At 33.9% G+C, this 25,421-nt stretch overlaps 1 protein-coding gene across 1 annotated transcript in view; it reads left to right on the top strand.

Annotated features, from left to right (window-relative positions):
• Positions 1–20,979, top strand: part of b4galnt3b (beta-1,4-N-acetyl-galactosaminyl transferase 3b) — a 34,554-nt gene extending 13,575 nt beyond the window's left edge. Inside the window, exons 5-20 of the mRNA XM_073850486.1 lie at positions 1,310–1,400; positions 1,480–1,580; positions 1,667–1,734; positions 4,350–4,428; positions 4,499–4,565; positions 6,123–6,266; positions 7,612–7,721; positions 7,881–7,981; positions 8,411–8,478; positions 9,650–11,597; positions 12,896–13,149; positions 13,243–13,396; positions 13,575–13,647; positions 13,747–13,900; positions 14,102–14,228; positions 19,339–20,979. Coding sequence (XP_073706587.1) covers positions 1,310–1,400; positions 1,480–1,580; positions 1,667–1,734; positions 4,350–4,428; positions 4,499–4,565; positions 6,123–6,266; positions 7,612–7,721; positions 7,881–7,981; positions 8,411–8,478; positions 9,650–11,597; positions 12,896–13,149; positions 13,243–13,396; positions 13,575–13,647; positions 13,747–13,900; positions 14,102–14,228; positions 19,339–19,447 — 3,648 coding nt within the window. The 3' untranslated portion in view covers positions 19,448–20,979. The remainder of the gene's footprint in view (positions 1–1,309; positions 1,401–1,479; positions 1,581–1,666; positions 1,735–4,349; positions 4,429–4,498; positions 4,566–6,122; positions 6,267–7,611; positions 7,722–7,880; positions 7,982–8,410; positions 8,479–9,649; positions 11,598–12,895; positions 13,150–13,242; positions 13,397–13,574; positions 13,648–13,746; positions 13,901–14,101; positions 14,229–19,338) is intronic.
• The last annotated feature ends 4,442 nt before the right edge of the window (positions 20,980–25,421 follow it).

Genomic DNA, 25,421 nt, shown 5'->3' with positions numbered 1-25,421 from the left:
TTTTAGTCCATATCTGTTAGATTTTAGGACATTTTTTAAAAGTTGACAAAACAGCACATATACACATTTGGGGGAGATTTCAATAAATTCGAACAGATAAACACTAAATACTGCTATAATAGACATGGGTTGTGTAAAAAAGTAGTAATGAACGACAGCATTTATCTAAGATCAAGCTTGTTAATACATTTCATTCTTAACAGTGTGTTGGTATCTAATTGATCCACAGAAACTGAAACTGAAACTGCCTGCTGTTCTTCAGAAAAATTCTTCAGATCCCACAAATTATTTGTTTTTTTTAGCTTTTTGTGTATTTGAGCCCTTTTCAGCAATTACTGTATAGTTTTGAGATCCATCTTTTCACACTGAGGACAACTGAGGGACCCATATGCTACTATTACAGAAGGTTCAAATGCTCACTGATGCTTTAGAAGGGAACACTATGCATTAAGAGCCAGGGGTGTAAACTTTTGAACAGAATGAAGATGTGTACATTTTTGTTATTTTGCCTAAATATCATATTTTTTCATTTAGTACTGCTCTTTAGGAGCTACAGAAGGTACTTATGTTTCCCAGAAGACAAAAGTAAAATTTACCCAGATCTTCACATTCAAAATTTTTTGAATTTGGCTCTTAATGCATTGTGTTTCCTTCTGGAGCATCAGTGACTGTTTGAACCTTTTGTACACTGCAAAAAATACTTTTCTTACTTAGATTTTTTGTCTGGTTTCCAGTCAAAATATCTAAAAATTCTTAAATCAAGAAGTATTTTCTAGACAAGTAAAAATTATTGTCTTGTTTTCAGAAAAAAATAGTCAAAATTGAGTGTGTTTTTGCTTGAAACAAGCAAAATAATCTGCCAATGGGGTAAAAAAAAAATAATAATCTTGTTTTCTGTTTGAAATAAGATTTTTTTTTCTTACCTCATTGGCAGATTATCTTGCTTGTTCTAAGCAAAAACTCACTTAATTTTGACTTGTTTTTTTCTGAAAACAAGAAAATGATTTTTATTTGTCTAGAAAATCCTTCTTGATTTAAGAAGTTTTGGATATTTTGCCTGAAAACAAGACAAGAAAAATCTAAGTAAGAAAAGCATTTTTGCATTGTATGAGTCCCTCAGTTGTCCTCAGTGTGAAAAGATGCATCTCAAAATCATAGTTATTGTTGGAAAGGGTTCAAATACACACAAATGCTATAGCTTTATTTCAATGAACAACAAATGTTAATGATAATAACACTGTTAACAACATACTTTTCTTGTAATATTACATTTGTGTGCATTGCATCTGATATGTTTTTATCTCCATAGAATCGTACAACTGTAAAGAAACTTGCTGTGTCTCCCAGCTGGACCAATTATGGCCTCAGGATATTTGGATACATACATCCTTATACTGATGGTCTGTCTATCTCTCTCCCACAAACACGTTCCGATTGTTTGCCAGTGTCCTGCTGTTAACCCTTCTCTTCGTTTGGCAGGTGATTTTCTGTTTGCAGTGGCGTCTGATGATAACAGTGAGTTCTGGCTCAGTGACGATGACAATCCCAATAATCTGAAGCTCCGCGCTTATGTCGGAAAGGTTTGTAAGACAAGTAGCAACATTACAATTACTTTTAGATGCGTGAAATACATGCACTTAATTTTGCATGTTTCCTCCATTTTTAGACAGGCAGAGAATGGACTGCCCCAGGGGAATATGGGAAATATGCCAGTCAGATATCAGATCTCATTCCGTAAGTGAATGCTGTGTTTGTGTTTCATAATGCTGCAAGGAGGTGCTCACAGTCAACATATCTCCATGTCATGACCACATACCTCAATGATGAAAATCTATTTTTAGGTTCAGTATGTGTAGATTCACAAGCTGCTGCTTGTGTCCCGGTTCTGGTCATGGCACACAGTGGGAAGTCATTAGAAGTATTTGTCTGTTATATTATGACTTGTAGTAGTGTCTGTGGGTGTACAGTGGTGTGAAAAAGTGTTGGCCCCCTTCCTGATTTTTTATTTTTTTGCATGTTTGTCACACTTTAATGTTTCAGATCATCAAACTAATTTTAATATTGATCAAAGATAACACAAGTAAACACAACATGCAGTTTTTAAATGAAGGAAAAAATCCAAACCTACATGGCCCTGTGTGAAAAAGTGTTTGAACTCAGTGTTTGTTTATCACAGAATATAACAGAATAATAATCATTCAGATAACAACACAGTGTTAAGAATGAAATGTATGTAAACTTTTGAACAGGGTCATTTTTTGTTAACAAGCTTGATCTTAAATACATGCTGTCATTCATTACTACTTATTTAAGTTCAGTTTCTCTAGCCACACCCAGACCTGATTACTGCCACACCTGTTCGCAATCAAGAAATCACTTAAATAGGACCTGCCTGACAAAGTGAAGTAGACCAAACGATAAATCAAATCATGTTGAGATACAACGAAATTCAGGAACAAATGAAGAGGAAAGTAATTAAGATCTATCAGTCTGGGGAAAAAAGTTATAAAGCCATTTCTGAACCACATTGAGAGCCATTATCCACAAATGGTGAAAACATGGAACAGTGGTGAACCTTCCCAGGAGTGGCCGGCCGACCAAAATTACCCCAAAAGCGCAGCGACGACTCATCCAAGAGGTCACAAAAGACCTTGCAACAACATCTAAAGAACTGCAGGCCTCTCTTGCCTCAGTTATGGTCAGTGTTCATGACTCCACCATAAGAAAGAGACTGGACAAAAATGGCCTGCATGGCAGAGTTCCAAGACGAAAACCACTGCTGAGCAAAAAGAACATAAAGGCTCGTCTCAGTTTTGCCAGAAAACATCTTGATGATCCCCAAGACTTTTGGGAAAATACTCTGTGGACTGACGAGACAAAAGTTAAACTTTTTGAAAGTAAAAGTAAAAGTAACACAGCATTTCAGAAAAAGAACATCATAGCAACAGTAAAATCTGGTGGTGATAGTGTGATGGTCTGGAGCTGTTTTGCTGTTTCTGGACCTGGAAGACTTGCTGTGATTAATGGAATCATAAATTCGGCTGTCAAGCAAAAAATCCTGAAGGACAATGTCCGGCCATCTGTTCGTGACCTCAAGCTGAAGCAAACTTGGGTTCTGCAGCAGGATAATGATCCAAAACACACCAGCAAATCCACCTCTGAATGGCTGAGGAAAAACAAAATGAAGACTTTGGAGTGGCCTAGTCAAAGTCCTGACCTGAATCCTATTGAGATGCTGTGGCATGACCTTGAAAAGGCGTTTCATGATCGAAAACCCTCCAATGTGGCTGAATTACAACAATTCTGCCAAGATGAGTGGGCCAAAATTCCTGCACAGCGCTGTAACAGACTCATTGCAAGTTATAGCAAACACTTGATTGCAGTTGTTGCTGCTAAGGGTGGCCCAACCAGTTATTAAGTTTAGGGGGCAAACACTTTTTCACACAGGGACATGTGGGTTTGGATTTTGTTTTCCCTTCATAATAAAAAAAACCCTTCATTTAAAAACTGCATGTTGTGTTTACTTGTGTTATCTTTGATTAATATTTACATTTGTTTGATGATCTAAAAACATTAAAGCGTGACAAGCATGCAAAAAAATCAGCAAGGTTCATTTTATATTCTACTCTTGTCTAGTCTTCTTGGTAATGAATTTACTATAAAGAAAAAATATTATTTTGAATAGCTAAAGAAAAAATATGTTTTTAAGTAAATACAGGCAAACCTAAATTTATTCAGACACCTTCAACATTTCTCACATTATCACAGTTTATTCGCTATAGTTTAGAAAATAAATGTATAAAATATGACAAGAACTCAAGAATTAAATTGTCAGAATAAATTCATCTTGATAATATCAGATAACTTTAACAGAAAGGTATGTAACGGATTACAATCAACCAAAAAATCCAAAACTGTTAGTATGACAATATTTACACAACTATCAATGCTTAGTTGACCAATTACCAAGCAATGCTTAATTTTGTTCAGTCTGTGGTATAAAAACGTTCCATTAGCAATTTAAGAAAAAACATGGTCAGGTCAATGTGTCTTATCAATTTTTGGTCCTAAATTTTTATCTGTTTTACTAGTAGGCCACTGTAGGTATAATATGTCACAGTTTACTTGATTTTGCCATCCTCACTTACATAAATGAACTATAGTGTCCTTCACTCACTAGTAAAAAAAAAAAAAAAAATATGTGGTGTCTGAATAATTTTTGGTTTGATGATGAATTTCATGTTATCTTTTAATGTAAAACCTTTAAGTTGTATTAGAACTTTTATGTAAATGTTTCAAAGATCTATGCAAAATTACTAAAATTTCACTTTTTCTTGTGTGTTTTACAGTCTCCAAAAGAGCAATAAATATTTCTTTGAGCTTATCCACAAACAAAACGATCGAGGAACGGATCATGTGGAGGTTGCGGTGAGTGTTTACTGAGGGTGTTTGCATGTTTGTTGTACACTATTATGACGCTGTCTGTCTTTACTCACAGTGGCAACTCCAACAGTCTGGGAATGGATTTTCAATCATCGATTCCAAGTTCATCTCCCTCTACACCAGTGAGTGTGTATGTGTGTGTTATTTTGGGATGTGGTTGCAGAAATGTCAGGGTAGTGTTAAGACGCCTGGAATAGCTGCTCCTGTCCACACATACGCCCTGAAATAGAGCTAATGATGGGGTAGTCGTCACTGCACAAAGTGTGTGTGTGTGTGTGTGTTGTCATCTTACTGCTTCAGCTGAAGTATGTCAATACAGGCCTTTGTACTTATTTTTCTGAAATGGATGCTTATGTAGTTGAGGTGAGAAACTCTATTTGTTGCTGTGCATTTGCATTATTGTTAACTAAAACTAAAATGATCAAGAATAATTTTTGTTAATTTAAAAACAGCTGAAATGTAATAATATAAATTAAATATTTTCGCAAAAATTTAAAAAATATTAAAATGAACAAAAATTGGCAATTAACTAAAATAAAACAAGTTTGTTAAAGTATTAGTATTGCTTGAAAAATATGTATATTTTTAAATATAAATTAAAGCTAAATAGAAATATATTAAAAAAATAATATAAATATATATAAAATGAAAAAATTGCAAATATTTTGTTTATTTGAATAGTAACTAATTTCCTGTTCCTAATTGTATTTGTTTAAATTAAGTCACTATAAAGAAAAAAATATTATTTTAAATAAATAAAGATTTTTTTTATTTGATCGATTTAAGTAAATACAGTCAAACCAAAATTTATTTAGACACCTTCAACATTTCTCACATTATCACCGTTTATTCACTATAGTTAAATATTATAGGTAAAATATTAATAAAATATGACAAGAACTCAGAGTTAAACTGTGTCAGAACAAATTAATCTTGATAATGTCAGATAACTTTGAATTGATAGAAAGGTGTGTAGTAAATTACAATAAACCAATAATTCCAAAACTGTTAGTATGACAGCATTTACACAACTATCAATACTTAAAATAAAATTAACAAAAATTGGCAATTAACTAAAATAAAACAAGTTTGTTAAAGTATTAAAATGGCTTATATATATATATATATATATATATATATATATATATATATATATATATATATATATATAATATAATATAATATAATATAATATAATATATATATATATATATATAATTAACGCTAAATAGAAATATATTTAAAAATATATATTTGAAAAAGAGTAATATAAATAATAAAACCAAAAAACTAAATTTAAAATGAAAACTAAAAATATAAAAAAATAAAAGCTATTAATAAATATTTAGAATAAAAAATAGTACTAATAGTATCATGTTTTAAAAATTGGTATTTTTGAGTAGCATTTTTTTTCCACAGTATCTCTGTCTGAAACATTTCATAATGGCATGTGAAAATGTAGCATATTACTGTTAAAAAAGTTGATTTTACATGTAACAGTTAACATGCTTTCAAAAATATTATTCATTTCAATAATGTTTTTTGCAACTTTTACTTTTAAAAAGCAGTTTAAACTAGTGTGCTTTCTAAACTGGTGACCAAATTTTTGTTTGACAAAGTTTACCCTGTAAAACCAGCTCTGCTGTACTAGGCCTAATTATCTGTGTGTGTGCACGCAGACGAGTCTTCTCTGAAAACGGCAGATGTCAATCACATTCCTCAGACCATTGCCAGTCATGTGACTCCGTCCCAGAGGTTGTCTCAGGCTCCGCCCCATGGAGCAGACATGCTGAGAGCCGACCCACGCGACTCATTTCATCAGGGTGAGAAATTCAGACACAAACGCACATTCACTCAAAACCCTTTTCATAATCAAAATAAACATCATAAACCAACTACGTAGACATGCTGAGCCAATAAACACTAAACTTAACCCTCAGGGCTATTCAAACCCATATGCTGATATTCTTCAGTGAAAGTAAAAGTAAAAGAATATTTACAAAACACTTTGCATATAATGATGGTTAATGGTGACTATGTAACAACAAAGTCCAAAATTGACAGTACAAAGAACATATGTGACTCTCTGGACCACAAAACCAGTCTTAAGTAGCACAGGTATATTTGTAGTAATAGCCAAAAAAAAAAAAAAAATACATTGTATGGGTCAAAATTATCATTTTTTCTTTTATGCCAAAAATCATTATTAGGATATTAATTATGTTCCATGAATATATTTTGTAAATTCCCTACCATAAATATATCAAAACTTAATTTTGATTAGTAATATGAATTGCTAAGAACTTAATTTGAACAACTTTAAAGGAGATTTTCTCAATAATTAGATTTTTTTTGTTTGTTTGTTTTTTTGCACCCTCAGATTTTCAAATAATAGTATCTCGGTCAAATATTGTCCTGTTCTAACAAACCATACATCAATGGATTGCTTATTTAATAATTTAATAAATCTCAATAGATTTTTCAATTAAGCAAACCTGGCTGAAGATGAGAGTTCTATTATAATTAATAAAAAATCACTTTTTTGTATTGTTTCCTTCACTTTATATTATTTTTGGTTCTTGTTAGTTTTGTGATGTACTGATTTTAAATTTTAAATTTTTAACAAAATCTACAACAGATCTTTAAGTTGCATGCACATATGTACAAGCGCTTCTAAAAACATTGCAATATATGCAGACAGAACATGGATTCAGCGCCACCTTATGGCAAAAGGGACATTGGTGCAGTGGTTATTTTTGATTTAAGGGGTCCTATGCCCCTAATGATAATCTAAGTTCACCCACTTTATGTTATATATAGTATTTTTGTTATTTCTGCTGTAGTTATGACAAAGCTGCTTGTTTTCAAACTACTTTTTATTAACAGAACTGGGAATTTTATTATAAATTATATTAACCACAATGTTATTCAATAAAAACGGTAGTTACTGATTTTATGTATATTTAGAATTTTAATTTTGGCTTGGCGTTAGATTATTTTAATACATTAAATAATACTGGTTATTTAAAAATAATAATGAATTATTACAATTAAGTATTAATATATTTACCTGTGCATGTTGTTGTTGTTGTTGTTTTTGTTTCTTTTTAAAATTATAACAATAATATGTTATTTATTTGTCTTGTTTGTGTGTATTTGTACATGTAGTTGCATTATTGGACAGGGTGCGTTTGCAAGGAGTTTTACCTGACTGTATTTATAACCCCAGCTACAACATAAAGGGATATCCTCTAATGCGCTACCAGGGCTTGCAGTTTGTAAGTGCTTACACACACACACACACACACACACACACACACACACACACACATACATTAGTTAGAAAACTAAGAAAATGTGTTTTATTACATTCCTTTATAAAGCATTGAATGTTGTACCTATACATGTATGGTCTCGATCAATCTAATCTGCTTCAGGTGCACCTGACGTACGTGTATCCTAATGACTACACACGGCTCACACACATGGAGAGCGATAACAAATGTTTCTACCGTGGGAATCCATACTACCTGGACAGGTAAATGCACAAATATTTTCTGAAAAAAGTCTCCTACGCTAAGGCTGGACTTTGTATTTGATTAAAAATACAGTAAAAGCAGCGATATTGTGAAATATTATTAGATTTAAATTAGCTGTTTTCTATTTGATTTGGTGATTTATTCCTGTGATGCAAAGCTGAATGTCCAGCAGCCATTACTCCAGTTTTTAGTAACATGATCCCTCAGTAATCTGATTTATTTGCAAATCATTTGAAATGGAAATCTTTTGAAAATGCTAAATGTTTACTATCTGTTTTGATTAATTTAATGCATCCTTGCTCAATCAAAGTATTAATTTCTTTAAAAAAAAATCTTACTGGCCCAAATGGCCCAAATGATTTTGATTAGCTAGCTGTTTTTGTGCACCTTGTGTTTTATGATCTCAAATCAAATAATTTTCTTTATAGATATGGCTTCTCAAACTACATTCAACTGGATTTGCCTGAAAATGAGGAGCTAGCCATCAAATACAAAGGTACAGCAAACAACGAATGCTTTCACGAAACGAAATTTAAAGACAACATTAAAACAGCATACGCAATGCATTTAACTTCCTTTTTGCAACAGCAATATTTTGTAATAAATGATGAGCAGAGATTCATTTTATGGAATTTTATGAAAAACAAACATTAGTTTATTAATAAAAATGCATAATGATGAAATGTGTGCAACAAGATGAGGTAAATTTATTACAACATGGTCAATTTTGTTATTTTTAACTCTCTTGCTTTAAAATATGCATTGGCTTGATGGTTCAGAATTTAAAGGATTAGTTCACTTCCAAAATAAAAAAATAATCCTGATAATGTATTCACCCCTATGTTATCCACGATGTTCATGTCGTTCTTTCTTCAGTCGAAAAGAAATTGCGTTTTTTGAGGAAAACATTACAGATTTTTCTCCATCTAGTGGACTTTAATTGTGGCCAACAGGTTGAAGGTTTAAATTGCAGTTTCAGCTTCAAAGAGCTCTACACAATTCCAGCCGAGGAATAAGTGTCGTATCTAGCAAAACGGTCAGTAATTTCTATAAAAATAAAAAAAAATTACATTTATATACTTTTTAACCACAAATGCTCGTCTTGCAATAGCTCTGCAATGCACATGTGCATCTTAAATTGCACAATCACGCTGGAAAAGTCACAAGTGGTTTGTTCTTTATCTGTGTACTTCGGTTTTGGGCAAAAAAAACTCCATCTCATTTTCTCCTCCAGCTTCAAAATCATCCCACATTGTTGCTTTACCTTTTTTTTTTATAAAGGGAGTTTGACTTTTCATTGCACATTTGCTTTGTAAACACTGGGTCGGTACTTCCGTGAGGTCGAGCTAGTGCAGGATAAGGATTTGTGGGTAAAAAGTATTTAATTTTTAATTTTTTTTTAGAAAATGGCTGATCGTTTTGTTAGATAAGACCCTTATTCCTCAAATGGATTCATGTAGAGCCCTTTAAAGTTGCACTGAAACTGGACCTTGAACCCATTGGCCACCATTGAAGTGCGTTTGAAGTGCGACTAAAGAAAGAAAGACATGAACATTTTGGATGACATGGGGGTGAGTAAATTATCAGGAAATTTTTATTCTGTTAGTGAACTTATCCTTTAAAACACTCTGAAAGGAAGTGTTCGTTAATTCTTTGTCTTCCTGTAGGAGACGGCATGCTTGGAAGAGCCATGAATCAGGGCAGAGATGAAGATGAGGGCTTTCAGAAAGCTGGAAAGTATGCGGAGAAGAAGCAAATAAAAGATATGGAGGGGAACAAGGTTCTCCCGGATTATGGAGACGATTTTGATGATTATAGAATGGAAAGACGCCGCAATCTGTTGTCTGTCCAGAAACATGGGAGAATCAGAAAAAGGAGAGAAGGCGTTGACCCAAACAACAGATTTCAACAGGTGGACCAAGACAACCAACCTAAGGAAATCCAAAAACCTCCCGTAGAACCAGAGAACCACCCAGAGGAACCACAGCGGCCACCAAGAAAGAAGAGGAAAAGGAGACGCCCTGAACAAAACCTACAGGATCAACACCTCCAAAACCCACCATCTGAGGTGAAGAACGATGACCTGGGAAAAGAAAAAGACTCACTGCGGTTTCAGAATGACGTCGTGGAGAAGATGCCTGACCAGCAAAATCCACGACCAGCTCAGAGAGAAGATCGCTTGAGGTTTCAAAATGACGTCGTGGAGAAGATACCTGACCAGCAAAATCAAGGATCAGTTCAGAGAGAAGATCAATTGAGGTTTCAGAATGACGTCATGGAGAAGATACCTGACCAGCAAAATCAAGGATCAGTTCAGAGAGAAGATCAATTGAGGTTTCAAAATGACGTCGTGGAGAAGATACCTGACCAGCAAAATCAAGGATCAGTTCAGAGAGAAGATCGCTTGAGGTTTCAGAATGACGTCATGGAGAAGATACCTGACCAGCAAAATCAAGGATCAGTTCAGAGAGAAGATCAATTGAGGTTTCAAAATGACGTCGTGGAGAAGATACCTGACCAGCAAAATCAAGGATCAGTTCAGAGAGAAGATCGCTTGAGGTTTCAGAATGACGTCGTGGAGAAGATACCTGACCAGCAAAATCCACGACCAGCTCAGAGAGAAGATCGCTTGAGGTTTCAGAATGACGTCGTGGAGAAGATACCTGACCAGCAAAATCCACGACCAGCTCAGAGAGAAGATCAATTGAGGTCAGAGGTGAAACATCAAGTGGACCAATCGCTTAATCGGGATAGTAGAAATGAGCTCCACCTGCATAAAGCCAAATACAGAAATAGTAGTGATGAAAATCCAAATCTTGTTGCTGTTGGAAACAGAAATATTCCAATGGAGAACATTCGAGAAGCAAATAACCCTGCCAGGTTTGATGTGGTCCAGAAGGAACGTCATGATGTTGTGAATCATATAGGTAATGGAAAGGTCTATTTTGGAGAACATGTAGATAAGGCACCCAAGAACTCATTAGATGAAGTAAAGGTAAAGAAGACCAAGCTGAAGAACACTGCAGATGAACTGCCATCCTTGAATGGGAATGAAGTCAAACCAGAACCGATGAAGAGGCCCAGACACCCAAAACATAAAGCAGATGAAGCCGTGCATGTTTTGCAGGACAACCCCGAAAAAGCTGTAGTAGGTGAAGTTATTAACAAGCAAAAAAATGTGGCTCAGCGTGTCCACGTTACCCAAAAACCACATCGAAACTCATTTTATAATGAGACCAATGAGCATAAGCCGTTGGTCATTGAGGCTCCATCTAGCAGCCACTTGGGTCATGTAAATGAAGCCAGAAATGGAAAGGAGATTAAGGATAATGCGATACGTATAGAAGAGGATGAAGATGGAGGAGATGAAGAAGACACTTGGGGGAATCAGGGTTTCTCGGAGGAAGAAGAGTATGACCTCATCAACAGGGCTGTGTTTGACGTGGAAGTCAAGTGGTCTCAGACGTTCCAGGTTAAACCCTTAGATCTGGAAGCCTTGCGCTCTGACTGGATCGATCTGAAATGTAATGTGTCTGGAAACCTTCTGCTTGAGGAACCAGAAGCGCTGTCTGTAGTGGAAGCCTTCATGAAGAAACTAAACAAGAAATATCCAAGGTAGGCCGACTGTGATAAAGATATCGCTATATGGGCATATTATCTGCGATTTTATTTTAAATGGTTTTTATTATGGGATTGTTCAAAAAGGACTATGAAGCGATCAAAAGTTTTTTTTTTTAAGAAATAAGAACTTACTACGCATTTAACTAATCAAAAGTGACAGTAAAGACATTTATAATGCTATAAAAGACATTCGTTTCAAACAAATGCTGTTCTTTTGAACTTTCTATTCATAAAAGAATCCTGAAAAATAAACATACTGTGGTTCACACAAAAATATTAAGCAAGACAATTGTTTTTAACATTGAGAATAAGAAATATTTTTGAGCAGCAAATCAGCATATTAAAATGATTTCTGAAGGATCATGTGACACTAAAGATTGGAACAATGATGCTGAAAAATCAGCTTTGCACCACATGAATAAATTACATTTGAAAATATATTGCAATAAAAATAGGTGTTTAATATTGCTATAATATTTCATAATATTATTGTTTTTCTTTATCAAATAAATGCCTCTGTGAGTAGAAGATCAAAAAACAAAAATAGTAAAAAAAAATTTTTTGAAGATCTTTGGTACACTGCAAAAAAATTATTTTCTTACCATTTTTGTTTGGTTTTGTTGCCCCTTTGGCAGATATTTTTAGCTTGTTTTAAGCAAAAACTAACAAAATTTTGATAACTTTTTAGGAAACGACATAATATCTTAAGTAATTTTACTTGTAAAGTAAATTCATGATTCAAGAATTTAAAGATATTTATAATAGAAAACAAGACAAAAATACTAAGTAAGAAAATCATTTTTTGCAGTGTATATTATTGCAGAAGTAAAGAACAGTTTAAAAAAAAAATGAAACAAAAAAGAAGTTTTACTTTATGAGTATGATTTATTTATTATAAACATATTGATCTCAAAAATTGCTCTCAATAAATCTAAGTTCTAAGTTGTTCAAAAAATAGCTTTTAGTTAGATTTTGTTCGAGTGCAGTACCAAACTTTTCTCATTATATCCTACCAAATCTCTGCTGGTATACACATTTTATACAATATATTATAATATTTTATTATTTTCTAAATATACAATTTTGGTATGTAGTGTGTCTGATCATAAGGCATTCTGATAAAAAAAAAGTTAGTTAATAGTATTTCCATTTTATTCACTATAACAGTATGTCACGCAGTATGCTCTAGTCCTGTAGTACTGCATACTTACAAAAAATCTGTGCACAGTAAAAATTGTATGGTCATTCTGAATATTTTAATTAATCTCTGACATTAATTGATATGTGTGCAGGCAGTTCTCTCTACAGCGTATTGTGAACATTGAGAAGAAGCCTGATTATAATCGTGGCAGTAGATATCTGCTGGAACTGGACTTGCTGGAAGCTTCAGGACGCCATCTGCGTCTGGTTCAGTACATCTTTGTGAAAAGATCTGAAGATTGGGGTTCTCACAAAAAACAAAAGACTCAGGACACAGAACTTAAGCTTTGCAATCCATATAGCTTCTACTGGAATCCGACTGCTACTGTCCACTTCATCATCCCAGGTAACAGTAGCAAAGAGATGCTTTCTACTAACCCTGTTGAAGAAAACAATGAAATATTTTAACAAGGCACTGTCTTTGTTTATATGTCTACAGTGAAGAACCAGGCCCGTTGGGTGCAGCAGTTTATTTCAGACATGGAGGAGATATACCGCACCACTGGAGATCAGAACTTCAACGTTATCATTACCGACTATGAAAGCACTGATATGAACATAGAACAAGCACTACAAAACTCTTATTTACCCAGGTACACTTACAAGTTTATAAATACACGTTCAGTAGAGTTAGATTTCAGGCACATTATGTCATCTCACGCTTCTGTAGCTATCATATTTCTTTTTTAACCTGTGGTGAAGTCACTTTTCTACAACTTTGTAAAATAAGACCTCACTTTGAGTCCCTTTCTATTGTGTATCCCATTCCAGGTATCAGTACCTCAGGTTAAGTGGAAACTTTGAGAGATCAGCAGGACTGCAGGCAGGAATAGACCTCATTACTGTAAGTTTCAGACACATGAGATGGATTTTCTATTGCCATGATCTTCATTGAAAATGAAGGCAGAACTAATGGCTGTCTGTATGTCTGTCTCTTTCTCAGGATGATCACAGTATTGTGTTTCTTTGTGATCTGCACATCCATTTCCCACCTGGCTTCACTGACACTGTGAGGAAACACTGTGTGGAGAAACACATGGCTTTTGCTCCGATAGTCATGAGACTGAACTGTGGCTCTACACCTCTGGAACCTGATGGTACAGTCTTACCAGATAAACTGATAACATAGAATTAGATTACTGTATATCAACGCATACACTGTTCAAAAGTTTAAGTGTTGTTATTCCAGTCTTCAGTGTCACATGATTCTTCAGAATCATTCTAATATGCTGATTTAGTGCTCAAGTAACTTTCTTATTACTATCAGTGTTGAAGAGTGTTGTGTTTGTAATGTGCAGGTTATTGGGAGGTCAATGGCTTTGGTCTTCTGGGCATTTATAAATCAGACCTGGACTCCATTGGGGGCATGAACACCAAAGAATTCACTGACCGCTGGGGCGGAGAGGACTGGGAACTACTGGACAGGTCAGTCATGAAACGATACACTATCACACTAAGAAACTTATGTATACTTAGTATAAGTGGAAGTTTGAACTTCCAAAATGCAGTTTAAATGCAGCTTCAAAGAGCTCTAAGCGATCCCAGCCGAGGAAGAAGGGTCTTATCTAGCGAAACGAACAGCTTTTTTCAAAACAAATTGACAATTTATATACTTTTTAACCTCAAATGCTTGTCTTCTCTCATCTCTGTGATGTGCATGCGTACTCTGTGAGATCTGTGTGAAAAATAAGACAGAAATCAGGGCCGTGCACAGACCTTTTGAGGGGCATGTGCTGAAACTGAAAAAAGGGCATGTATTTATACATTTAAAAACACATGCCTGATTTAACAGGGTTCCCGCAGGTCCTTAAAAAGTCTTAACATGTCTCACATTATCTTTAAAATATCTTAAGTCTGACGGACCTAATGACTGTTTACAATCATTGGATAGACCGAAGATTTTTTTTTCTCCCCTCGCGGTAGTTACTGTGTCATCATCAATCGCAGTAGCAGAATACAGGTCGAACTACCTTTTTTCTGTATATAATGTTCTCAGTAAACAAACATAGGTACCACCAGCCTTCCAGCTAGTTTAAAATGTTTATTTTTTTACTTGTCCGACCAGAAAAACAGCCTGATTAAAACTTAAGTGACAAAAAATAACCAGCAAGGCATCGAAACTCAAGAATAATTCTTCTGATTTTAATACATCCAACGTAAACAGCGATTGATAAAGGATAGTGTATTTCTGGTATCAAGGTCGCACTGCCTGTCCCTTTGTGAGAGACTTCAAAACAGCATACATAAGGAAAATCAGAAGAAACACAGAGGTACAATTTCAAAACGTGTAGTTTTTTTTATAACGTGATACAGTGCCTTGCAAAATTATTCATACCCCTTCATTTTTTTCACATTTTGTTATGTTGCTGCCTTATGTTAAACTACTTTAAATTACTTATTTTCCCACATCAATCTACACTCCCTACTCTATAATGGCAAAACAAAAAATAGGTTTAACATTTGTGCAAATTTATTAAAAATAAAAAACTGAAAAGATCTTGTTGCATAAGTATTCATACCCTTTTCTGGGACACTCGAAATTTAGCTCAGGAGCATTCATATTGCTTCTAGATGTTACTACACTTCGAGTGGAGTTAAACTGTGGCAAATTCATTTGAATGAGTATGATTTAGAAAGGCACACACCTCTCAGAAAAGGACTAACAGCTGAAAATACATATCAGAGTAAAAACCAAGTCCTGAGGTCAAGATAACTGCCTGTAGAGCTCAGTGACAGACTTGCGTTAAGGCAATGATCTAGGGAAGAGTTCAGAAAAAAATCTGCTGCATTGAAGGTTCACAGAAGCATGTAGCCTCCATTATCCATAATGGAAGACGATTGTCTGCCAGCCCCCATCCAAGCTGACAGAGGTTGAGAGGTGAAAAGGTGAGGCAAAGAATGGCAGATAATTGCCAAATGCAGATGTGCAAAGCTTGTCACATCATACCCAAAAAGACTTGAGGCTGTAAAGGTGCTTCAACTATGTACTGAGTTAAGGGTATGAATACTTATGCAATGTACTTATTTCAGTGTTTTGTTTTTTAATACATTTGTAAAATTCACACTCCATACACCATAATAATGACAAAGCAAAAACCAGATTTGCAAATTTTACAAATTTATTAAAAATAAAACACTGAAATAAGTACATTGCATAAGTATTCATACCCTTACCTAAACCTATTTTTTGCTTTGCCTTTATGGAGTAGGGAGTGTAGATTGATGTGGGAAAAAAGTAATTTAAAGTAGCTTAACATAAGGCAGCAACATGACAAAATGTGAAAAAAATGAAGGGGTATGAATAATTTCGCAAGGCACTGTAAATAGTCAAGTAGTTCTTAAGTTACTTACATTTTAGACACAATATTTTATGTTTTGTTCTGTTATATCAAAGAAAATAGTTCCAAACAAGGATCACAGTAGAAGTACAGCACATTCTCCAAGCAACACTAAATAATGTTACTGAATGATTCAGTGTTCATTTATTGATAAATTGATTTATTGATAAATAGTAATAATTTGACATGAAAGGTGAAGCATACATTCAAAAAGTGAAAAAAAATCTGATTTCTGTAAAAGCTAATAGAACACTGATGAAAATATTGCTTCAGAATAAATTGTTTACACCATTAAAATCTCAGTTATGTGGTACTTTTAGGTGGATATTTTATGTGGAATATTGTCTCCTAATATGAAAAGTTCACTGTATATTGTAGTAATAAATATAATAGAGGTCGACCGATGTATCGGTTTTGCCGATTAATCGGCACCGATAGTTGATTGGCCGACCTATCGGTTATCGGCAAAAATCCTTGCCGATAGTTTTTTCGGGTTGCGTTCTTTGCTGAAGCTGCTCAGCTCTGCTCCACTCCGCTGTCATAGAGTATGAGAGGTTAAGCCCCAGACCAATGTTTAATGTCAGGATTGTTACCATATATTTGTATTGATTTATATCCAGCTGGTGATATTCTTAGCCAGCAAAGTTGCAGATTTAAAGACCTGACGTGAGAAAGCAAACTGTGTTCATTCAGCCGACAGAATCCTGCCGAGTCACAGCGCGCCATAGTTTTACATTACAGATCTGTCCCAAATCATTGTTAATGTTCATAAAGACTTGACCCTGGGCTGGAAGATTGAGTATTGTGCATTTAAGCAAAATAATTTTTTATTTCTGTAGCTCTACTCTAATAATGTCTGTATGCTTCATTTAGAGCTATAATTTATGTTTTAGCCTTTTCGTCAGGCAGCGGAAGCATGGTAGTTACGCACTTTATTTTACAATGCCATTTTCCTGTTCTTATTTTATTTTATTAACTGATCAACAAAAATATCTATTAAAAATTAAGATAAAAATTATACAAAACGAAATTCGTTTAAGAAGGGATTTTCCACAAATAAAAACATACGAAGTGGTCAAAAATTGTGTCTGACCCTCTCCAATTCTCCAGGCGTATTGCCGTCCAATTCATACCACGTCCTTTATGACATTTACAAATTACACAAACTTCTTTCGTAATTAACATATTAAACTGAAACAAAACAAATAATATTTAAACATAAATGTAAAACAGAAAAGAAATTGTTGCTGAAATGGCTGCAATTAACGATATAGATCGCACTTTCTCTTTCCGTTCGATCTGTTCTTTAATCTAACCTTTGCCGCTTTTTTATCATTCTTGAAGTAAACATTTGCCCGTTTGGTGATTAAATAAACTGTTTTAGATTTCTGGTTTAACTACACAACGTGTCCTGTGTGTGTGTTTGATACCTGCAAGTTATCCGTTTACGCAGCGCTGCACTTTTGTCCGGTTTCATTAAGGGTGGGTAAAAAAAAAAGGATTCTCCGATGCATCGCAATCCTCTCTTCAAGGAGCTTGTGTTTTTCCCGCATATGGCACATGTGCGCGCTAGAGACGCGGCGGGCTTCATTCCACAGGTTTTGCACTGTGAGCTACATGTGCATTGTTTGACAGTGTGAACTTTCAACCGCAGTTTTTTACTTTACATTTGCCTTCATTTCTGCCGTTTGTAATGTAAGCTACTATTAGATGCACAAAACTCGCGCACTGACAGACTTTCACTTGTGCTTTGTGTTTGTTCGTCCTAAAAAGCTCGATTGCGGAATGCACTTGCATTTTCGAATACTTTTATACGAAACTGATGTACAGTACACACAGTCAGTTATGTTTTCAGAGCAGGACAAAACATTTGATATATCGAAATAGATCTGTGCATTCGTTTTAATGCAGCCTGTTAAAGCAGCTACTGTCTACGATCTCATCAGCAATAATCAAATGATAAAGAAAAAATAACACATTTTAAATAAGTAATTGTTTAAAAAAGTAGCCTGGTTATATAATAGAAAAATCAATTTGATGTAAAATGTAAATGCAAATGTATCCATGTGCAGTAATATTGAAAACTGAGAATGCGATGCATGGTTATATTTAGTTGATATTGAAAATCGTAATTAAATTGAATCTTAATTTTAAGATGGCAGTAGGCCTACTGACACACAGATATTCCAAAAATAAACAAAAGGCATAAAACCTGCAATTTTACATATTGTTAAAATGTAAAGATTCACACCACTTTACAATGAGCCCATTTGTAACATCAACTAAGATTGATGAAAGCTGTAGAATAGAAGTGTTGTTCCTTGTTAGAGTCTGTTAATTTCAACATTTACTGTAATATTGTTTACACATATTACACAATTACTATAAGTTTATTTTGTTAACATTAATGAACTATGAAATAACTTTAATGATCAATATATAATTAATATTAATATTTTTATTCATTTACAAAGTATGGTTTAGTATTTTTTTTTTAAATAGTACAGCACTTTAGTTGCCGTTCAGTATCCATTTTCAAAAACTATCGGTTAATTAATCGGTATCGGCCAGTGTGGTCCAACCTAGCTATCGGTATCGGTAAAAACCAATATCGGTCGACCTCTAAAATATAATTCATGACAGCAATGAAATGTAATTTTCTTTTTACGATTTTTATATGTATGTAATATAATGTGTATTTATATTACAGGTTTAGGTCTTAAATTTTGTGTAAGGTGGTATTAAAAAGGTTTTAAAAAGTCTTGATTTTCACTTCTTCAAATCTGCAGAAAACTTGTTTTAAAAAAAAAAGCGGTGTTAAAAATGGCCAAAAAATATTATTTTACTAACTTATTAATTTTAAGTTAAATTGTGCTTTGTTGGTAGGCTATAATGTCTACTAGAATGTTACAAATGTTCAGTCTTGAGTAAATATTTTTAAATTGTTGTTTTGTAATTTTTAATTTTTTTTGAAAAGCAAGACATAACTGTAAAAAGTACATTTTGGCTATTTAATTTATGCAATGGTGAAAAAATTGGCAAAACACATGGGAGAAAAACCACAAAAAACGTGTTCGGCTATCGACCTTCAGCCCAGTGTTTAATTTTGTTCGGCTTCGGCCAAGAATTTTCATTTCGGTGAATCCCTACAAACATTATTTGTGTTTGAAGTGCTTTTTGTTTTCCGTGATCTCAAGGATCCTTCAGGGTGGGCTGGAGGTGGAACGACTCTACCTGAGGAACTTCTTCCATTACTTTCACTCGAAGCGTGGAATGTGGAACCGGCAGATGCTGCGCAACACGTAACCACATCAACAGTCTCGCTGCTGCTGAGCAACGGTTACCACAGCACTTTAAACCTCAGAACATTCCGGATGTGTTCCAGATCGCATCTGACTGAAGGTGAATTTGAGGTCATAATTGAATGAGAACACACACAGAGACTCAGGACAATGATGTCTGTGATGTTTGCGTTGAAGATGAGTTGTGTAACACTGTTGCATCTAGACCTCTCCGGATCATTTCCAAAGTTGGAATGTTTCTAAAAGCTATCAAAAGAAAAAAAAAACTTTTAACTTAAAGGAACTGATACAGATCATTGACAGCTGCAGCGTCACTTTGTTGTCGTCATCACTTCCAGGTCAATAGCATGCCTTAACTTGCGTCTGGTTGAGTATTCTGTTCTGACAGACAGAAATGTGACATTCAAGGAGGTGTATAAACTGAGAAGCTGTGTATTTATTCAGGTAGGTACAGTAAGTGTCTTGGGTGAGGGTTGGACTTTGCACACTGTTTTATGCTGTGTGACCTCTTAGGGACTAAAAGAATCGGTGGCCAAAATCAAAAAGATGTGCAATATTCAGCATGTTGGTCTAAGAAAATGAATTCATTCAGGTCAAACATGCTATTCTTGTTTCAAATAAATCTCACAAAGTCAAGAACATCTCTATTTTGAGTCGTCCTCAGAATACAAACAAAAAAATGAGTTGTTTTCAGAACTTTAATGAAAATTAAGCACATTGTTGCTATCATTATGCAGAAAAAAGACATTATCAAATTTAAAGTATATACATAATGGTAGCATTTAAATATACAAATATATTCAATAATTCAAAATGATTAGTATAGATATGCTTAATTGTCATTGAACATACTGTCACAATAACTTCATTCAAGGCGAAATTATCTTAATGCAAAATGTAATTTATTTTTGAAAGGGGTATGAAATGACCTAGTCATGTTTTTTTGTGATATCCGTCATTTTGAAGTGATATTGAAGGTGTTTTAAAGATGTAATGTGTTTGACTCATTCCAGTGAGCAAACCTGGCTTAAGTTGATTCAGACTGATTCAACCCTGTTACAGTATTACTTAAATATCTAGATCCTAATATTCATCAAACACACAATCTGTTTCAGTCCTTTACTATAGGGCTCTTGTTTGGTTTATGAGTTTGTGCTCTGATGAATTACAGGGAATATTTTCCCAATGAAAGCTGACGCCAGACATGCTCACTCATAAGTGCCTTCTGCTGAAGGAAATCAGATGGAAATATCTACTGTGCACTCTGTTTTGTTTAAGGATTTGGCGCTGTTTTTACAGAGATTCTTTTTAATGGTTACACATGCTCTAAATGTTACTGCCTTGGAGTTTGGTTGTTTTTTGGTGGGTTTTTTGTAAAAAAAAAAAAAAAAAAAAAAAAAATGAATGTAATACATTGTAGATTTGACAATCAGTAGTGTTACTTAAAATCAAGTTGTTTTTTATTTATTTATTTTTCCACATTTTAACTCATTTATGCAGATCACCAACAACCTCAAAATAAAAAGTTCTTTCAGATTTCTCCAGTGTGTTTTATTTGTTAGACTCAAAAGACTCAAATTCATCATTATGATATGAGCATTAATCATATTAATTAGTCTGACTGTAGCATTGCATACTGTACTTCCTTCCGGCCGAAATAAACCTTTTGAAGTTTATTTTTTCTCTTTATCTCCTGTCTGTCAGTGTCCATCACTTCATTGTTACATAGGTTAATCTCTGTCGGTTGCGCCAGACTCCAGAAATAGCCGCTTGTAAATGTGCGTCATTGCCGAAATAAATAACTAGACCAAGACCTCGAAGAACATTTCTCAGTACCGCAGTAGGATTCTCAGCACTGCAAATATAAATCAATTGCTTAAAGTGGAAGCAGGCGCATTTCTTTTGGAAAAAGTTGTGGAATAAATGCTCTTCAAGCTTGAACCGCTTTAAAGCGGCATTAAAGGAGTAGTGCACTTTCAGAACAAAAATGTACAGATAATGTACTCGCCCTTGTCATCCAAGATGTTCATGTCTTTCTTCATTCGTAAAGAAGTCATTTTAGGATTTCTCTCCATATAATGGACTTCCATGGTGCCCCCAAGTTTGAACTTCCAAAATGCAGTTTAAATGCAGCTTCAAAGGGCTCTAAATGATCCCAGATGAGGAAGAAGTGTCTTATCTAGCAAAACGATTTTTATTTTTATTTTCTAAAGACATTTACAATTTATATACGTTTTAATCTCTACACAGAGTACACACAGAGCTAGACAAGATGAGCATTTGAGGTTAAAAAGTATATCAATTGTAATTTATTTTCGAAAATAATCGTTTTGCTAGTCTTTGTCTGTAATAGTTTAGAGCCATTGAAAGCTGCATTTTGGAAGTTCAAACTCGGGGGCACCATAGAAGTCCATTATATGGAGAGAAATCCTGAAATGTTTTCCTCAAAAAACAATTTCCTTACCACTGAAGAAAGAAAGACATGAACATCTTGGATGACAAGAATTTTTTGTTCCAAAATTGAACAGTTCATGCAAAAATGAAAATTCTGTCATTAATTGCTCACCCTCATTTCGTTCTAAACCTGTAAGACCTTTTATCTTCAGAACACAAATTAAGATATTTTTGATGATATCCAAGAGCTCCTGCGTAAACTGCAATGCAGCCCTTGTTGAAAAAACAGCATATCCTGGTTAGGTAGGTTTTGATGCTGGTCCTTAGCTGGTTTATGCTGGTCCAGACCAGCTAAGAACCAGCTTTAACCAGCATAAACAAGCTAAAACCAGCATCCCAGCATCAAAACCTACCTAACCAGCATATGCTGGCTTTTTCTACAGGCCCAGAAAGGTACTAAGGACATGGATAAAATAGCTCATGTGACATCAGCAGTTCAACCTTTATTTTATAAAGCTACAAGAATACTTTTTTGTGCACAAAGAAAACAAAAATAATGACTTTATTCTTCTTATGTGGCGGCAGAGACATGGAAGAGAAGACATTGTTGAATAAAATCATTATTTTTGTTTTCTCATAGCTTTATTTAGATTTTTTGGGTGACCTATATACACTTTATACAATTTTCCACTGTAGTTTGTGTGTTTTTTGTCGACTCTGGAGACCCCTGGAGTTAAGTGAGTGGAATTTACTGTCGTAATTACAGTAGAATAGATCGGTTGTGGCTAGAGGGTATACAGCTCAGACCGGAAACTAACAATGAAATTAATTGTTCTACCTATTAGATTGTGTTTTATTAACGTCTACACCTACCCCAACCCTAAACTTAGCCCTTACTATAATACAAAAAAAGTATTATTGTTGTACAGTGTGACAAAAATAACGTTAGACTGATGTGCGCATGCCCAGTAGCATTTGTGGCTGCCTTTAGTCATCAATCCGCCATATTGGCAACGCGGAATGTAAACAATGCTAGTGAACCAAACGAAATTCGCATATTTTACTGAATATTGCTGCTGAAAATGATCAATTATTGTCTTGTTTTGGGTTGTACTTATCGGAAAAAAACATTTGGAGTACTATAGACTGCCAAACGTTATAATCAAGGCAAAGAGTGCAAAAAAACTGACTGAGGCTCAAAAGGCATTTGTGGTTGGCCAAACTGAACCAGGATTTCCAGAACAAGGATCTTGACAACCTTTGTGTTTGTTCTTATCATTTGCGGTCAGGTAGGTAAACTATTAGACTAATATTTTAATGAATACTGCTTGTATGTATCTTTACCACCTAATAGCTTTAGTTTGTCAAAATATTTAACCCTTTCCTGCTTATTAAGTCCTTTTTCTATGTGATTTAGCAGCTTCCACACGTTTTTTCCCGTGGTTTAGACAGCATAAAATAGCAGAAAAACGTATTCAGGAGTTAGTATATTAACCGGGCAATCCATTCTGTTGTTTACATCCAAGTATCGCCAATATGGCCAGGCATCCAGGTAACGTTAACTGAACAAACCGTGATCTAACGTTAAGCATATGAACCTTTGGGAAGAAATAAAAGTGATATTTCAAGGTGAAAACGTACATGCATTTGCTTTTAAAATGAAAAAAAAAAAATTACTGTGTGAAATGGTTACCCATTCAGCATTGTATTTGACAGGTCTCCATGTACAGCAGTTATGAATCAATTCATTTTAAATAGGAAAGCTCACCACTTTAAATGAGACACTGCATAGTTTTCCAACTGTATGAAAAAAGACCTAAATGTAATGTACATCTAAATACAGCACCTAATTCCAGAGCGTCCACAGAGTTATATGAGGGCCCTCCATCTGTTGCTTTGAGCTTGTGAAGGGTTAAAATAAGAATGGGAGACTCTGGCTTCCCTCTGAGCGTGTTTAAATTCTACAAATGCCTTTTAATTTTATACGTAGGGCTATATTTAGTGAAGGTTCGCGTCTGTGCATTTATTTGGAGTCGTGTATACGTGCATCCTCGGGTTTTACAGTCAGCTGAGCTCACTGCATTGTTAGTGCAAAGTACAAAGATAGACACAATCATTATCTAACCCAATTGATCAAATTTGACATGTTTAAAGGAGGGCTGACGTCTGTTATCATTGTTGTTTGTTCATTCAGAATGGAATATTAGCGTGTTTCTCACTGCATAGTATTAAATAGATATAGCTTACATCAAAAAATGTATGTAGAAATAGATGTAATGCATCAGTTAACAAATTCATACTTGTTTTCATGAAGGATGCATTAAAACGATCAAAAATGACAGTGAAGACATTTATAATGTTACAGAAAAAAAAACTGCATAGAATGATTTCTGAAGGATCATGTGACATTGAAGACTGGAGTAATGATGCTGAAATTCAGCTTTGCATCACAGGAATAAATTACATTTTAAAATATATTCTAATAGAAAGCAGTTATTTGAAATTGTAATACTATTTCACAATATTAGTGTTTTATTGTATTTTTGAATAAATAAATGCAAGCATGGTGAGCATAGGACTTCCTTGAAAAACATGCCCCAAACTTGTGAATGATATCTCAAATGTTTTGAGACAAAAGTATTTTTTTATATTATTTTAATTTAATTTTATATTATTTTGTATATATGTATTAAGTTATGTTATTTCATAATATTATTATTTTTACTGTATTTTTGAATAAATAAATGCAAGTATGGTGAGCATAAAACTTCCTTTTAATTTAATTTTATATTATTTAAAAAAAAATTCTCTTTATTTTTATTCCAAAGACAAATGCTATCATTTGTACAGAGACTGTATTTTTTACGTTCTTAAACCCTTCCCAACCAACCCAGAACATATTTAATCTTTTCTAGATCAGATCCAGAAACCATTGTGATACTTTAGGTGGATTTGTAGATTTCCAATGCAATAAAATTTGTCTGCGAGCCAATAAGGACGCAAAGGCAATGATATTTAGTTGTTTAAAATTATTTTTTATATATTTATTAAGTTATTTATTTATATTATTTCATAATATTACAGTTTTTTACTGTACTTTTGAATAAATAAATGCAAGCATGGTGAGCATAAGACTTCCTTTAAAAAAAAAACATAAAAAATTCTTACCCCAAACTTGTAAATGATATCTCAATTTTTTTGAGACAAGTTATTTTTTATATTATTTTAATTTAATTTTATATTATTTTGTATATATGTATTAATTTTTTTTATATTATTTCATAATATAACTGTTTTTACTGTATTTTCGAATAAATAAATGCAAGTATGGTGAGCATAAGACTTCCCTAAAAAACAACACTAGAAAACAACATTCTTACAGACCCCAAACTTGTGAATGATATCTCAAATGTTTTGAGACAAAAAAAGTTATTTTTTTATATTATTTTTATATTATTTTTTATATAGTTATTTATCTATATTATTTTATAATATTACTGTTTTTACTGTGTTTTTGAATAAATAAATGCAAACATGGTAAGTATAAGACTTCCTTAAAAAACATTAAAAAATTCTTACAGACC

Source organism: Garra rufa, chromosome 11 (assembly GCF_049309525.1).
Source record: "Garra rufa chromosome 11, GarRuf1.0, whole genome shotgun sequence".
Classification (NCBI taxonomy): domain Eukaryota; kingdom Metazoa; phylum Chordata; class Actinopteri; order Cypriniformes; family Cyprinidae; genus Garra; species Garra rufa.
The sequence above is the reverse complement of the archived record's forward strand: the minus strand, read 5'-3'. Positions and strand labels throughout refer to the sequence as shown.